The 16,965-nt window shown below is 42.0% G+C and overlaps 1 protein-coding gene across 3 annotated transcripts in view; it reads right to left on the reverse strand.

The window, feature by feature from the left end:
- The window catches only part of EML1 (EMAP like 1), a 225,621-nt gene that overhangs the window by 39,419 nt on the left and 169,237 nt on the right, over positions 1 to 16,965 (reverse strand). For all 3 annotated transcript variants that reach the window (XM_037831901.1, XM_037831900.1, XM_037831902.1), the window contains exons 5-6: positions 4,747 to 4,775; positions 1,352 to 1,481 (exon numbers count right to left, since the gene is read on the reverse strand). In XM_037831901.1, coding sequence (XP_037687829.1) covers positions 1,352 to 1,481; positions 4,747 to 4,775 — 159 coding nt within the window. The remainder of the gene's footprint in view (positions 1 to 1,351; positions 1,482 to 4,746; positions 4,776 to 16,965) is intronic.

Here is a 16,965-nt window from a genome sequence, read left to right on the forward strand (position 1 = left end):
TTTTTGAGGAGAAGTTTAGGTACAGGTGATAATTTAAAAGAAATTTCAAAGAATATGAGTCCATTGTCTCAAATAGTAATTCTTCTCACTGAAATTAGAGCAGCTTCAATTTAAACCAACTTCTTATACTTTGTGTTCAGGGCTTGGCGTTAAACAAGTGCTCAGTAAACATTTGTGTGAAGGTGAAGAAAGGATTTTTACTCTTTGTCTTAAAATCTGCATGGACTGAAAGGTGGCCCCTGCAGGCTTCCTCTAAAGGAATTCACCCTTTCCCACAGGTTCTGTTTTCTTGCCGTTTAGTTGCTTTTCCCTGGAAGCTCGTTTACTTTCCCAGACTTCGCACCGTGAAGCCTGTGCAGCTCTAAGTCAAGAATGTTAGCTGTATGGTCAACTCAGGTTTCGGTGGCCCAGATTTTTAGGGGGCTTTTTTTTTTAAAATAAATAGTATTTTATCATGGCTACATGTCAATTTTATTTGTGCCATTCAGTATACTCCCTGCATTTAGTACTCAGACATTCCCATCACGTCCACAAGCCCTTCGATGAGTTGGTGTGGTAAGTTCAAGCTCGGCCCCTAATGGCTCCCCACTTGGCTTGAGGAGGGAATGTTCAGTGTCCTCTAATACTTTAGTAATGTCCTCTAATACTTTATTTTCAGAGTATTCCTCCTTCTTTCTTAGGGTTTAAAAACTTTTTTTGCTAGCACAGTTTAGTTTCAATTTCTAATATCCCCATTGTCTCATTCTTAAGTCCAATATTTCCTTGCTTTTCTGTCCATCCCTGACGAGTTGACTAAGTATATGATAACTATGGATTTAAAATAATCAGATATTTTCATTAGAATCCTAAATTCTACCCACTTGTGATTGTTTTCATTAAGCTTGCTTCTCTATATATTTTTAACTAACTTTAGCCTGTTGGTAAGATTGAAATTCAGGCCAGAAACTAGTGATGCATTTTCCTCTGACCAAAAATAAATAAATAAATAAATAAAAATAAAAAATAAATTAAAATTTCATACAGTCATTTAACATGTTAATATTTTCTTTCAAGGAAAAATAATGTAAATGTACTTGAGCAGGAAACATAAACATTTCATTTGGGAGTGGTAAGTCAGTTTCCCCCATATCCTGTGGCTTTACTGTGCCCCTCCTTCGCTAGAACACTGTACTGGGTTCTGACATACGGTACAATTTTGTTAAATCCATTTTTTTTAAAGTGAAAGTTGAATATTTTGTTTTTTAAAAAGTAAAGAGGTCCTAAGTGTTCTGAATTTCTACAGTTAAACTTCAAGTTCAAGGCATTAGCTAACGGATGACTTCGTGTGTGGCCGTCTGTGAATAAAGGATACACCCATTCCAGTTTAAGTCTCTTGGCTGGCAGTTCTACTTTTGCTTCCAAATTGTAAGAATCCACTTGATCTTTGGGCATGTACATGGTAACGGGACGTCCACGAAGAAACATTTTTACATATCCTTCTTCTACAAAAAGAACAAAGATGTAAGTAAGACATCTCAGCACCCAGTCCCAGGGTCCCAGAAAACAAATGCTATACCTTCTCTAGCCTCTCAATGACAAAGGGAAAACATTACCCTTTGTGTCATTTCTAATTAATGTCCTAGGGGAAAAATAACTAACACACAAAATTAAACAGTTTGAAACAAAAGTGTGCATATGGTTTTCTTTTGACACTCTGCTTAAGGATTTGAAATATATTAGAAATTGCAAAAGGGAGGAAAGAGCAGTTCTTTTTCAGGAGAAATTTTAGTGCTTACATTTTCTTTAACATCAGAAGGGGAAAAAATGTCACTCCAAAAATTACAAGTAACACAGAATCCACTTAAATTTTTTATTGAGTTTAATGTATATACAATCTCAATATCAAAATTCATAAAATAACTTTCAATATTTAAATCTGTTTTCTAAAGTGCAATGTGAAGATATATCTTTATGTATCTTTTACATTGGACAATTCTTTCAAGTGTAAAGGACACAGAATCAGCAGAAGTACATGCTAGAACACATGCAAAAAGAAAAATGTCATAGAAAAGCTAGAAATGGAAAACAAAAGAAGACCCATTAGAGAGAGAAATATGGAAAGTAAAAGTCTCTAGAACAAACATGTCTATATAAAATAACTTTTGATGTTTTAATAAACAAATTACAGGAACAAAAGTAAAAATCAATATTATATTGACTTGGGGAAACTCCTAGACCTAAAAAGAAAGAAAGAAAGAAAGAAACAACTTGGGATTTCTCAACTAGAGTTTTCTGTATATAACAAGAACAACGAAAATGTCTTGTGACTCCTGATGAATTCTGTTCAGATTCAGAACTTGCTAAATGATGCTTTGCTGCCAAAGAACCCAACCTTGACGGCATTTAAATTGGGCAGTTGGGACCAAGGACATCTGTACATAATTGAACAGAAAAATCATCCACATAGAGGAAACTGGTAAGGAAAGGTTGTGAAATCACTGCAGTACCGTGAGAACAAAGTTTACAAATTAGTTTTGTAGGTATTACTCCTAAGGATTTTCAGAAAACGCCACATGCGATATTGCTTAACATTTAAGGGGCATCCAAGTTTGTTACTGTGTGCATGCATTTCAGGTCTTCAAAGCGTGCATGCGATACTCTCCACGCTGCGTAATGACTACGACTTTGAATTAAGAACCACTCTGCGTTCACTCCTGGGAACGTCCTGCTAGCTCCTGCGTGGCACTGATGAGCCCATTCACCCGGTGCACTTGCCTATTCACCCCCAGCTCCCCCGGCTGAGGCTCCTGTCACTGCAGGCTCCCCCGGGTCATTTTATGAATTGCTGCCAGCCCCACCAGGGCCCAAACTGGATCTGCCCAAGTCCTTCCTCCACTCAAAATTCTTTGCCTGCTCTCCTCTTGCGGACGCAGCGGGTTGAACCGCCCTGCCAGGCTCTCCCCTTACATGACTTCCCATGCCATAATCCTGCACTCTCCTCTCTGGCAGTCCTGTCTCTGACCCTGCTCAGGCAGCCTCTGGGCCTCCGCGCATGCTCTTCCCTCCCTTAGTCCTTCACACCAGTCCCAGCTTATGCACTGAAGAACCTGCAAGCACCCAAGAGACTATGAGGAATGCAAAGTGGGGCAGGCGTTACAGGGTTCCAGGGTAAATGAAGAGTGATTTCATCAAACTCCTTTGTAAGAAATGAGTCAATCCTGTCCCAAGGTTCAAAGCTGAAAAAGGCCACTATGGATTTACATAGTAAGTGTCCACAAAATATCTCCACATGTGATCTTGTGGTTATGTGCTGGGAAGAAGACCCTGTGACGGAGGCTTTATTACTGCACAAGTCTAAACTACCGGACCTGGACAGAAAAGCACTGAATTTAGCCTTGGCACTGTTTTATACTGGTGATTCAGACATTCTACAACTGAAAATAAAATGCAGCAAGGGAAAGAATGTTTTTCTCAGGCATGTTAGGGTAATAGCACAATTACCAAACCCAAAGGCGGTTCAGTGGGGACAGAGGCCAGCCACAGTGCAGGGTACAATTTCAAACATCCAGGGGGGCCCTATAGCTCTCTTAAAGTTGATACGGATTTTTCAAAGTTTCTGTAATCAGCCAATAATCAATCAAGATCCAAATCAGAGCCACTTAGGACTAAGTCCATCCAAGGAAATGCTCAAGAATGCTTTTAATTTGAGGTATGTCGAGCGGTCTGCATCACAAAAGCATTTTCATACAAGAGTATCTGTTTCCTGTATGAAAGAAGTTTCTGCAGCCTGACTGAGGGCTTCTGCGCAGAGAGCTATGAGCTTCCGAAATGCTTCCTACCTTTGCAGTGTGTCACCCGGCGTTTCCCTGCTGATTTCAGAGACAGAGACAGAAGGGCTAGATAAATAGACCGTGTAGCACTGCACGTGTGAGTGGCCTGCCTGCTCCATCAGCTCCCTGCCCCAGGGAGAAAACCCAGAGCCACTGCAGGGATTCTCACAGGGCAGTCAAGATGGAGCTCTGTGAGCTCTGGCCAAAAACATTTCTGTTGAGTAATTTCACACTTTTCGAAAATGAGTTGAAGACTAAAGCTCATGCTGATAAATATAAAACTCTGATTTTTTTTTTGTTTTAGTTCCCAACTTAAGAAAAAAAAAAACTGGAAACGGTAAAATTAAATGAATTTATTAAATTAACTACATACTGGTCAATTTGTTTGCACTTTAAATGCATTTAAAAATAAGGTAACAATGCTAAAAAAGCATCTACCATATAACAAAATGCATTTTTAAAAAAAGATATATAGAAAGGTATCTGTGAACTATTAGTTTGCAGTTTGGGAAATCAAAGACAGAAAAGAAAAGCTAGATGAAGTTGTAACTTGACGCATCAGAAACTTTCCCTTTAGGAGAATTGCAAATGTTGATGGCAGGAGCCAGGTTTGTAGAGGAGTAACGAAAGAAACGTAAATTTTTTATCCTAGAAATTCAGTTACAGCCTAGGTGGTGTCATGTCACTCTACCCTCTCATCGCCATATCTTATATCAGTTTTAAGGGGGCTCATTAAAAGGTGTAGCCTTTAGGATCCTTTTACTGGTAGCCCCACTGTTATTAGCGGAGCTGCTTGACCAAGCTGACCTACCGCCGTCAGCTCCCATCAGCTCCACCACACAAACGTCAAAGGTTCTGTGTGTCAAAAGTTGGCCCTGTGAAATAGCTACTTATTTGTGTGAGGGGTACCCATAAAAAAAAATTAATTCTGACTTACCTGCACTGAACACGGGTTCCTTGGGTTTGCTGTGAAAATAAAACAAAACCACTTTTTAAAGGGAGGCTTAAATGTGTAATTTCATTCACATGACTCCGCAGTCATTAGCTGCAGTGATTTGTCATAAGAAGGCTGCACAAATTATGTGTGTTAATAAGGAAACAAACCAATTTACCTGCAAAAAGGAACGCATATAAATAAAAATGTCCAAAATTAGGTCCAAGAGATTCTAATCCTTGTAGTGATAATCCACAACTTTATCACCAAAGTTGTGCTTTTTATGAGAGCAAGTAAGTGCTCGGGGAAGGAAAAAATGTGACTTATCAAGGTGGGAACAGACCCTCTTGAAGTGTAAAAAACTTTGCTTTTCTTTCCCGCAGCCTTATGACAGGTTTTTAAAAATGAGCACATTCCTGACAAAAGGCTTTTTGGGCCAGGGCATGCAGAACCATCTCCTATAATAGGCGTCTGTGTCCTGAGAAAGACAAGAGGGTGGGAGAACAGGAGAAAGAATGGTAAACAGCAGGGAAGTGCTGTCCTCTGGCTTAGCCATCCCAGTGGAGATCTGGGGACACCACCACTGACTTCGGCCATCCTGGCGCCCACCACGGAGCAGGCTAAGCCCGTCCCCCGAAGGCTCTAGGGACAGCATCGCAGGTGGCCTGTGGCCATCCAGGGGCAAGGCCTCCCCCAGGAGAACCTTCCATAAGAATTTCCCAATGCGGAAAAGAGGAGGCCACCTGTGGGCGGTCAGCATCGCCCCCATTCCAGACAAGGAAGGGATACTCAGGGAGAGGACCTGTGGGCCCTGTCCAAGCCCAGAGCAAGAGCTCGAACCCAAAGTCTGAGACCACAAAGTTCAGGCTGCGCCCAATTTTCTACCCAGCTTCCCAGATTATTCCCACTTTCAGATGTGGAACAGGACAACTGAAACATATGAAACCCATCCCCAGGAGAACTGTGAGGAACACTGGTTTACTCCTCACTCCTTAAATACTGCTAGAGGCTATACATGGTTTCCTTTTCTGCAGAAAGGTGGAGGGGCTAAAATAGCTGGGCAATATATTCCTCATATTACTTGTTTTCTCCTTAGTTTTTCATTTGAAATACATTGAAAAACACAATGAGTAAAAGCTATCCTTAATCCCACCACGTAATAGTGTTATTTATTAATATCCTTGATTTCCAGTTACGTTCATGCAGTACGTGGCGGAAAACTACTCCACCAATTTTTTTAGTGGGTTACGCTCTGTTCAAATGTGCTTAAGGTAGTTGGTTCTGCCACAGGCTTAGCTTTCCAAATTCTTAACTTTGGTAACTGAAAGTAGTGCTATAAAATCATGGCAGCCTCTTAACATAGAAGCCGAAGTCCTTACAACGGCCCTACCACGCGATCGCCTCCCGACCTCATGCCGGGCCCGTCTGTTTTTCTGACCTCATCTCTTTGCACCCTCCTGCTCAGTTACTGCGCTCCAGCCACCCTGTACTCCTCGCTGTTCCTGGGACCTCCAAGGACACTCCTGAGTCCAGCCCGAGCTCATGCCTTCTCTCCTCCTGGACCATGAGTCCCTCAGAGCCACGTGGCCCCTGCTCTCAGCCTGTGCTCAGATGAGCTCTTCCCAGACACTGCCACCTGCCTCCTGCCTGGCTCCCAACACTCCTATTTCCCTCTCCTGCGTTACTTTTCTCCATGGCATTTACTAGCCATATCAGTTTATTTCGTTTCTCCCCGTTAGGGTATCAGCTCTGTGAGGACAGGGATTTCTGTTTGTTTTATTTGCTGCTATATTCCCAGTGCCTATAGCAGTCCCCGGCATCCTGGAGGCACTCATAGATATTTGTTGAGTTAATGAATGAATACAGAGGGCAGAACCGGGAGCGCTGCATAACAGCTAAGATATGTTGTTGTTGATTAACCTGAAGCTCTTTACTAACCACTGGGCTGGGCTGAGCTAAATGACTTTAATCGACTTTCTTAACTATAAGTTTTATGTTTAGTGTTTCATGATATATATATGTTCATCCTTTTACCTTTAATCTGTTTTTTGTGTCTTTATGTTTTGAAACGTGTTTCTTGTAAGCACCATATAATTGGATCTTGCTTTTTTATCCAATCTGTCTTTTCCTTTTAATTAGCTGTTTAGTCCATTTACACTTAATATAATATAATTATTGATATATTTGGATTTAAATCTACTTACTTAGTGTTTGATTTCTATTTGTCCCATCTGCTCTTTGTTCCTGTTTCTTCTCTCCTACCTTTTTTTGCAGAAGAGGGGGTGAATGAGGTGTTTCATTTCTCTGCATTCCATTTGATCACATCTAGTGACATTTTAGTTATGCCACTTTGTATTAATTTTTAGAGATTACAATTTGCATCTAATTTATCACATACAATTTTTTATATGGTTTGAATTTCTATTCCAAAGATAATGATAATGGAACCAGTTTTCAAAATAACGCTGCTAGTTACAAATTTTTAAAGGGTCAATTCTGTACTACAAAACATAACATGAGAATATCATGGCAGCCCATTGGCAAATAGGGTAAATTAAAATAATGTAGGTTGGTTTTACTCTTAGTATTCTATTGTAATCAAAATTCCTTCTTTTGTAGAACTATTTTAAAAAAGAAAATTTGGAATTACATTTTCATACTGTTGGCTTCCATTCAACTAAAGAGGTTAATTGCCTGTTTTGAATTAGGGCCATTTATTTTGTATCCTTTACTTTTCATTTTGTACTTAAGATTATCTATAATGCACTCTCTTGTACAAAAACAAAACAAACAAACAAAAAACCCCAACAACAGAAAGACGTTTTGTGAAATGAAATGGAAGAGATTTATACTGCTACATGTTTAGATGTGTGAACAAAACTTTTACCCCTAAGTATTTGTGCAGAGATATTATATCTAATTTTGTCTATCTTCAAAAAATATTCTATTATGGCACAAACAATGTAATAACCTTAAAACAGTATGTTTATATAGTATCTTATCTTCTTCCACCCTGTGCCAGTTTGTATATATTATGTCCCCCAGAAAAAGCCATATTCTTTAACGCAGTCTTGTGGGGGCAGATTATTAATTTTGATTAGATTGGAATCCTTTGATTGAGTGTTTCCATGGAGATGTGACTCAATCAACTGTGGGCGAAACATATGATTAAATTATTTCCATGGAGGGGTTACCCCGCCCATTCAGGGTAGATGTTAATTGGATCACTGGAGTCATATAAAGGAATTCACAGACAGAAGGAACTCAGAGCAGCTGTTAGTGACATCCTGGAGAGCAACTGAGAGTGACATTTTGAAGAGGAGCTGCAGCTAAGAGAGGACAAAATGCCCAAAGAGCAACACTTTGGAGAACATCATCTATGCAACCTGGGGGCAAGTGGATGCCAGCCACGTGCCTTCCAAGCTCACAGAGGTTTTCCAGACACCAATGGTCATCCTTCAGTGAAGGTACCCTGTTGTTGGACACTTTATGGCCTTAAGACTGTAATTCTGTAACCAAATAAACCCCCTTTATAAAAGCCAATCTATTTCTGGTATTCTGCATAATGGGCAGCATGAGAAAACCAGAACACACCCCTTGTGCTCTTGTCATATGTTTTACATCTATAAATGCTATAAACCTCACAATACATTGTTATTACTTTAAATAGTCAGTAGTCTTTAAAGAGAATTATAGATACATAAATCATATATATTCTTGTTTTATATGAATACAAATTACATAATTATACATATTTATATATATAATCAATAAAAAAACAAGTTCTTTATATGTACTAACATATTTATTCCTTCTAGTGTTCTTCATTTCTTCCTAAATAATTGTGTTTCTATCTGATATCATTTCCCTCAGTCTAAAGAACTTCTTGCAGTATTCCTTATAATACAGGTCAGCTGAAGACAAATTCTTTCAACTTTTGTCAGAAAATGTCTTTATTTTACTTTCATTTTTGAAAGATATTTTCACCGGATGTAGAATTCTAGGATGACAGCTTCAGCTCTTTAAAGATGCTTCTCTACCATCTTTTTACATCCATTTTCCTGATGAGAGGTCAGTCATCACTCTGTTGTTCCTCATTATGCAATGTGTTTTTTTCCTCTGGTTGCTGTCAAGATATTTTCTTTATCTTTTGTTTTTTAAAAGTTTGACTAGGCTGTGCCTAGAAACTGATTGGAATTCTCTGAACATCTTGGGTCTGTGAGTTGCTATCTTTCATTAATTTTGGAAAATTATTGGCCATTATCATTTCAAATATTTCTTCTGTCCCATTCTCCCTTCTGATGGGACTCCAATTCCACATATGTTAGATTGCTTGATATTAACCCACAAATCTTGGATGTTTTATTCCACTTTTTCCCTATTCTTTCTTCTTGTGTTTCAGTTTGGATCATTTCTTTTGACTCTTTTCAAGTTCACTAATTTTATCTTTTGGTGTGTCCAGTTTCTGACAGCATATGTTTCATTTCTGGCATTTTCATATTTTCCTTTCTATAGTTTCCATCTCTGTTGAAACTGCCCATCTGTTCACATTCGTGGTCTATCTTTTCCACTACAATATTTAACAGTTATCATAGCTATTTCAGAGTCCCTGTCTAATTCCAACATTTGGCCCATCTCTAGGTCTGGCTCTATTGACTGTTTCCTCTCCTGAAGATGGGTCATATTTTCTTCTTTTCAATGTGTTTCACAAGTTTTTATTTAAGCTGAACACTGTTTGTTAAAGAACAGTAAACACTAAGATAAATAAAATATACGTCCAGAAAAGGGCAAGTGTCTTCTGCCAGGCCATTAGTGTGGGGTTGAGTCAATTTAGTCTGTAGTTAAAGTAAGACTGGCCTTAAGGCTGCTTTAGTTACTTTGAGTCTTACCATAGGCTTCAATGTATTTGAGGATGGGATCAGAAACTTCCCTTTCTCAGGGTTTGAAATCTGCATGCCAGGCAGGGTTCTCCTGCCCTGTTCTCAGACTTCAATGGGTCCTCTATGCAACTGTACCTCAGAGGGGGTCTCTTGGGGCTCCCCTGTCCCTTTCCCAGCAGTAGAGTGATGTAACCTGGTACCCAGTGCAGAAGAGCCTGGGAATCCTCTAGTTTTCCTGCTCTGCCCTCAGACTTCAGCAGGCCCTGTGTGTCTGTACCTCTGGGTGTCCCTGTCCCTGTGGTGGACAGCTGCTGCTAGAACTTGGTTTAAGGTCTGGAGTCCCTGTGGAATTCCTCTCAATTCTCCATGTCCGAAGACGTCAGCAGGCAGGTGGCCTGTGTCTGGGTGGGTGGAAGTATCAGAAATCTTGCCTCCCCCTCTACCCCTGCAGCAGTAGACAGCTGCTGCCCGGTCCTTGGGGAGGGCCTGGAGGGCCTCTGGAGTTTCCTTCAGTTCTCCCAGGCCTCTGTGCGCCTACACCTCACGGGGCTCTCTCTCAGCTCCCTCTAACCCTCCTGCAGTAGTGGTCGGCCACCTCCTGGCACGACTGCAAGGCCCACAGGGTGGAGAATTTTCTCGGTTTTCCTGTTCCCTCTTAGACGACAGTAGGTCTGATACCCCTGTGCCTCTGAGTGGGTCCCTTTCAGTACTCTTGTCCTGTCATGAGCACTCCCTGAAGGTCTGTGGAAAGGAGAGCACTGTGTGTGTTTGTGTGTGTGTATGCATGTATAGATTCCCCAGTGACTGGAGCACTTCAGAATTCTAAATGATCATGCCAGTCCACACTTGGCCTTCAAAAACACTATAAAACTGCAGCTGCTTTCTTCTTACTTGCTTCTACAAAGGCTTCCTTCTCTTCTGCTGCTCTGCCAAAGAGAAAAGCAGCCATGGGTCCAGTCTCTCCTAAGTGGGGTGTGCTGGTTTGAATTTATTATGTCCCCCAAAACACCATGTTCTTTGAGGCAGTCTTGTGGGGGCAGATGTATTACTGTTAATTAGGTTGGAACTTTTGGATTAGGTTGTTTCCATGGAGATGTGACCCACCCAACTGTAGGTGACAACTCTGATTAGATAACTTTCATGGAGGTGTGGCCCTGCCCATTCAGCCTGAGCCTTGATTAGTTTATTAGAGAACTGTATAAGATCTCAGACAGAAGGAGCTTGCTATTGCAGCCAAGAGAGTCATTTTGGAGACAGACATTGAAAGTAGGCTTTTGCTAGTCCGGAGTTTGCCTGGAAGAAACTGAGACTACCCACAGACACCTAGAGAGAAATGTCCTGGGAGAAAGCCATCTTGAAACCAGAACCCTGGAGCAGATGCCAGCCACGTGCCTTCCCAGCTAACAGAGGTTTTCCAGACACCATTGGCCATCCTCCAGTGAAGGTATCCTACTGTCGATGCCTTACCTTAGACACTTTATGGCCTTAAGACTGTAACTTTGTAACCAAATAAACCCCCTTTATAAAAGCTGATCCATTTCTGGTATTTTGCAAAACAGCAGCATTAGCAAACTGGAATAAGGGATTTGTCACTTTCTCCATTTTATTTCATTATGTTCCTTTGTGACCTCAGCTCTCAGGTGGGCTTAAAATAACTATGATTTTTGTAAATAACCTGGCTTGCTCTTGTTGTTAGGGTAGGAGTGAAACTCTTTTGGGGTATTCTGTGTGCTAATCAGATGCAGAAGTCCTAACTATAAATTTTACATATTATTAGATTCACAGGTGGGGTAAGGATAGAAGAGGAAAGGTTAAAATAAAAGATGACCAGGCAAATCTACTAGTTAGAAAAACACAATCAAAAGGAAGTAATGTGAGCACTCAGAAGACAGGAAAGCTAGTTTTTTTATCATGCAATTTGATCACAAAAGTAAAAAGACGCAAAAGTTATGAACACAAAAATAAAGCAATCTAGAACCTTTCCTAGAGATAGTAAAAAGCAATTACGGATTAAGTTCCTCTTAGAAAGAGAAAATATAAAGGGGAATTTGAATTCCAAATACAAGGAAGCCTGTTGACTTCTGATGCTGCAGTACTGTAAGAGAAAAAAGGAAAGATTTCTATTAAAAGATTAGGAAAATGTATGTTGAGCATTAACAACTGAAGGCCCCTGACAGAGGTCCTGAATAGCACTACAGTATTTATATTTCTGTGGATCTTGCTCTCAGCTATGAATCAATTTTTTTGGACTATTACATTTGAAAATATAGTATTGCTATATTTCATTATTCTAGAAAGTTCTATATTTACAGAAAAAGTACTATATTTATCCCTACCCATTAAAGTCTTTTCTATCTGAACTAAGCCAATGCTTACAGTTAAGAAGAATCCTGAGGAAAAATTAATTCTTCTCTGTCATGCAAGTCTTCCAAATGCAAACCAATAAAATGACAATGACTCTTCCCAGTCATTGATGAAAGGGGAAATTGATAGCATGTGCAATGACAACAGGGATCCAAAATTAAAGATGCTCTGGCTTCTAGTCAACATCAATTCATTGGAGCAGCACCCTGAACACCTGTCCTTTCCAGTTACGGGAGCTCGGTGTGGGCCCTTCAAACCTGGCAGGCCTGGAAACATGCTTGGGCTGTGAGTTCACCTGGTGTCTCTCAAGGTGTCATGGAACTGGTTGCCCATTCCTTAAGGTGCCCTAAAGGAAAACAGGAAGCAGGTGACGGCGGCCCCTTGGGGGAGGGGGAACAATGCCCAGTCCTGTTCCAGGACAGGTGCGCACCCCAGGCCTAAACAGACTTCACTTGTCCCTTCTGAGAATGGGGTCAACAGAGGTGTCCCCACACATCCCTGAACCCCACGAGAGAAGTAAGCCTAGAAGAAACAGTTTCTCCCCTGGTCAACAACCCCTCGTCTCTGGGATGTTTTAGGTTAGTATTTCCAGAACGAACGGAGTTGTGGTCGGCTGGGGGTTTACTGCTCTGTTTGGCAGGGCGGAGGTGTTTTGAAAGAGCTTGGCTATAAGCTCACTTTGCTTGGTTGCTTCAGGAGGCTATCCTAAGGACTTTTACAAGATACAAGCGGTGCCTGGGAGCTCACGGAAGCTACGAGGCAGCCTGGAGCCCTCACCAGGCCAGGAGCGGGATAAGGAGGCCACGGGAGAAGCCGGAGAGTTGACCCAAGCAGACGCCCAGCCTGCGCTGCGAGGCCCTCTCCAGCAGAGGGCAGTGCAGGGGATGCCACGAGGCAGCCACAGCATCCTAAATCACGTATTACCAAACCCGGAAAGTCACTGTGGACTTCGGGCACGGGATTATCACATTGTGATGGTTTTTCTTCTCACCTGATAAAACTCACACTGCTACACTGCAGACTGGGTTTTTACAAGGATGAGAGTTGGTAATAGTCTCCTGGGCTGTCCAGCTGAACTCCTCCGGGACGGAAACTGCTCCTGGCCCTCTCGTACACGCAAGCTGATGTCGCCCTAAGTTCTGACAAGGGAGCTCAGAGCCTGGGTCCTGCGTGCAGCAGGCTCTGACCCACAGATGGCGTGTGTAACAGAGTTCTGGGAGATGGGGGTTAGAGTAAAACTGATAGGGGAAGATGTATGTGATTTTGAAAATGATTGTGAAGGCTTGATCAACAAGGAGACTATTCTAAAGTTTAAAAAGTCTGTTCTCTGAAACTTATTCCTAGTGAAAAATACTAGATATTGGTGTAACATGCCTCCTTTTGAAAGGTTCACTCAACAAAATAAAATCCCTGCTAGAAGAAAAAACACTCGACTATATAAACAATGATTCTTAATAAAAATTGCCCTTAGGCAGTGTGCCGGTTTGAGTGTATTGTGTCCCCGAAATGCCATTGTCTTTGTAGTTTTCTGGGGCAGACGTTTTGGTGATGGTTGGATTTGCTTGGAATGTGCCCCACCCAGCTGTGGGTAATGATTCTGATGAGATGTTCCCATGGAGGCGTGGCCCCGCCCATTCAGGGTGGGCCTTGATCAGTGGAGTCATATAAATGAGCTGACTGGGGGGGGGGGGAGGGAACCGAGTGCAGCTGTGAGTGATGTTTTGAGGAGGAGCAAGCTTGCTAGAGAGGAACGTCCTGGGAGAAAGCCGTTTTGAGGCCAGAGCTTTGGAGCGGACGCCGGCTGCCTTCCTAAGCTAGCAGAGGTTTTCCGGATGCCATTGGCCATCCTCCGGTGAAGGTACCCGATTGCTGGTGTGTTATCTTGGACGTTTTGTGGCCTTAAGACTGTAACTGTGTAGCCAAATAAACCCCCTTTATAAAAAAGCCTATCCATCTCTGGTGTTTTGCATTCTGCAGCATTAGCAAACGAAGACAGGCAGCTTTTTACTAGAAATAGGGTCATTTAGGAACCATCGATTAGAGATGTTTAGAAGTCATTAAAACATAGTGGGGACAAAAATTACTGCTTCACAGACAATTCTACAACCCATACACCCAGCGTGACATGGCAGAAGGAGCAGAGATTCTGAGGTCACGTGGATCTGCGGCTGGGTGCTTTGGCAAGGTTTACTTCCACAAGCCTTCGTCTACAAAATGGGAGTAAAACCACTGCGAAGTCCAGCATGTCAGCAGGATTAAAGAAAATGTGCACGTTATTAAGTAGTATTACTTCCCGCTTCCTCCTAAGAATCTACATCTATTTCTGGGCTCATCTAACATTCTCAAAAACAAAAAGATTATCAATAATAATAATAATAATAATAATTTGGGGACTTTTAAACATTTATTAAAATGTAAAAGACCCATGGTTTGGTGAGTGAAACATTTTTTCAATAAAAAAGATGCTTAGTGGAAGCCATCAGATTTAGCACAAAATATTTCAAAATCTACAATGTGTTTAAATTGTCTACCAATAGGTGGTGCTGTTTACATAGTTCTTGGCTCACAGTTTTTAAAAATATAATATCCTTTAATTCATTCAACAAGTATTTATAGAGCAGTTACTGTGTGCCAGGCACTGTGCAAGGTGCCAGATACACAGAAAGTAAGTGACATAGTTTCTGCCCTCCCAAAGCTTAAGTGAGGGTGCGGTGGAGGTGGGGCTGCTGGTGGGGCAGGGGGAGGTTACAGGTAAAGTAGGTAAGCGGTTACAATGTAATCTGAATGGCACCTAACTCAGACCCTAGGACTAGAGCGCCAGGGAAAGCTTCCGAACAGAGAAAGGAACTTCCTAAGCAGAGTCCTGAAGAATAAACTGAAATTAGGCCAAACACATTGAACCACTCTCCCCTGCGAAAAATTTCTGGACACAAACATAAGTCACTCAGGAGAAGGGAAAAAACTCTACTTACCAAGTGCTAAAAGGTGTTTGCCTTAGAATAATGCATAAAGAATTATGGATTATTAATTAGAATAATAATGCTGAGAATAATTATGAGCATGTTTTTCTGTGTATGCTTTATTTTTACAATAAAATTAAAACATTTTTCTAGAAAATGCTATCTCTTTACTTAGATTTGCATTTCTTTAATTAAGACTGAGGTTGATCATCTTTACATGTGTTACTGGGCTATTTGTATTTCTTTCTCAGTGAACTGCCTGTTCAAACATTTTCCCAGTTTTCAAATGAACTGACTGCCTTTTTCTCATCGATTTGTGTTGAGTCCTTTGGAAATTAAGGAAACTGGCCCTTTACATCTATGTGACTGTACTGGTTTGTATACATTACACCCCCCAGAAAAAGCCATGTTCTTTGATGCAATCTTGTGGGGGCAGATATATTAGTGGGGATTAGACTGGAATGTTTGGATTAGGCTGTTTTCATGGAGACGTGCCCCACCGAACTGTAGGTGATAATTCTGGGTACTTTCCATGGAGGTGTGGCCCTGCCCATTCAGCATGGGCCTTGATTAGTTGACTGGAGCACTATATAAGCTCACACAGAAGGAGCGAGCTTGTTACCCCAAAGGGACATTTTGAAGAATGCACAGGAGCTGAGAGAGGAACACCCTGGGAGAAAGCCATTTTGAAACCAGAACTCTGGAGCAGTTACCAGCCACATGCCTTCCCAGCTAACAGAGGTTTTCTCTGACACCATTGGCCATCCTCCAGTGGAGGTACCTGATTGCTGATGCCTTACCTTGGACACTTCATGGCCTTAAGACTGTAACTTTGTAACCAAATAAACCCCCTTTATAAAAGCCAATCCATTTCTGGTATTTTGCAAAAAGGCAGCATTAGCAAACCGGAATAATGACATGACTATTTGCTGATGAATCTTTTTGTGCTACCCTTCCCACTTCCTAAGCCCCGCACACAGCAGGTACTCAGTAAGGCAAACAGTGCTATGCAATTGACAAGTAAGGTGAGAACAGATATTATCAGAACTTTTGATTCTTCCCTTTTCAGAAAGGTTGGGGTGGAGCACTCTCAGTTTGGGGAGCCGCCTGAGCAAAGGTGCACAAACATGTTTTCCACAGCCTGGGGCGGGGACGGCAATGACCACGCCCACTATTCAAGCGTGCCACCACCGGCTAGGCTCTGTGCTACGGACCCTACAGACATGATCGCACCCAATCCTTTCAAAACCCTGTGAGGAAACTGAGCCCCAAAGAGATTAAGTAACTGGTTCACAGTCACACAATAAAAAGTGACGGAGCTGGGATGAAAACTTGGTTGGGGCTATAAAGCCCCATCATTTGAACCATTTTTGTTAATATTGATTAGAATAAAAAGACTCGTTTAAAAACTGTTTCCTGACTGCCTACTGTGTTCCAGGCATTGTTCTAGATCGGTAAAGCCTTGTTGGTACCAAATGGCCAACAAAAGAACAGTTGGCGAGATAATTTATGGTACACATCTAAAATAAAGTTGTAAGAGCATATTTATTGGCATTATGGGGAAGATGGCGGAGTAGGTGAGGCAGAATGGGCTTCTCCTCCATGAAAGAAACTAGAGAGAGGGACCGGAAGATGCCCAGGAAAGTTTCAGGGTGTGACCAGCCACAGAGGGTCCCCACAGGACATGGAGGGGACACTGACAAAAACGTGAGTGAGACGGTGGTTCCAGGGTAGCGGTGAGTGTGCTCCCATCAGCAACACCACTGCAAGGCCAGGGAGAGAGCAGCAGCTCCTGCCTCCGTGCACCCACCTTGAAAGTCTGCTGAGGGGTGACCCTCCACAGCCATGCGTCCGGGAGCTCCCAGGAGGGAACCCGGGAGGCAGCGTTTGCTCCCCTCACGGAAGTCTGGGGGTGCATCAGCGAAAAGCAGGGAAGGGAGTGGCGCCACACCAGTGATCCGGAGCCCCTCCCACACTCCAGGGACTTGCTGGTGCACGGCAGGCAAGGAGCGGGCAGG

Source organism: Choloepus didactylus, chromosome 4 (genome assembly GCF_015220235.1).
Source record: "Choloepus didactylus isolate mChoDid1 chromosome 4, mChoDid1.pri, whole genome shotgun sequence".
NCBI classification, from domain to species: domain Eukaryota; kingdom Metazoa; phylum Chordata; class Mammalia; order Pilosa; family Megalonychidae; genus Choloepus; species Choloepus didactylus.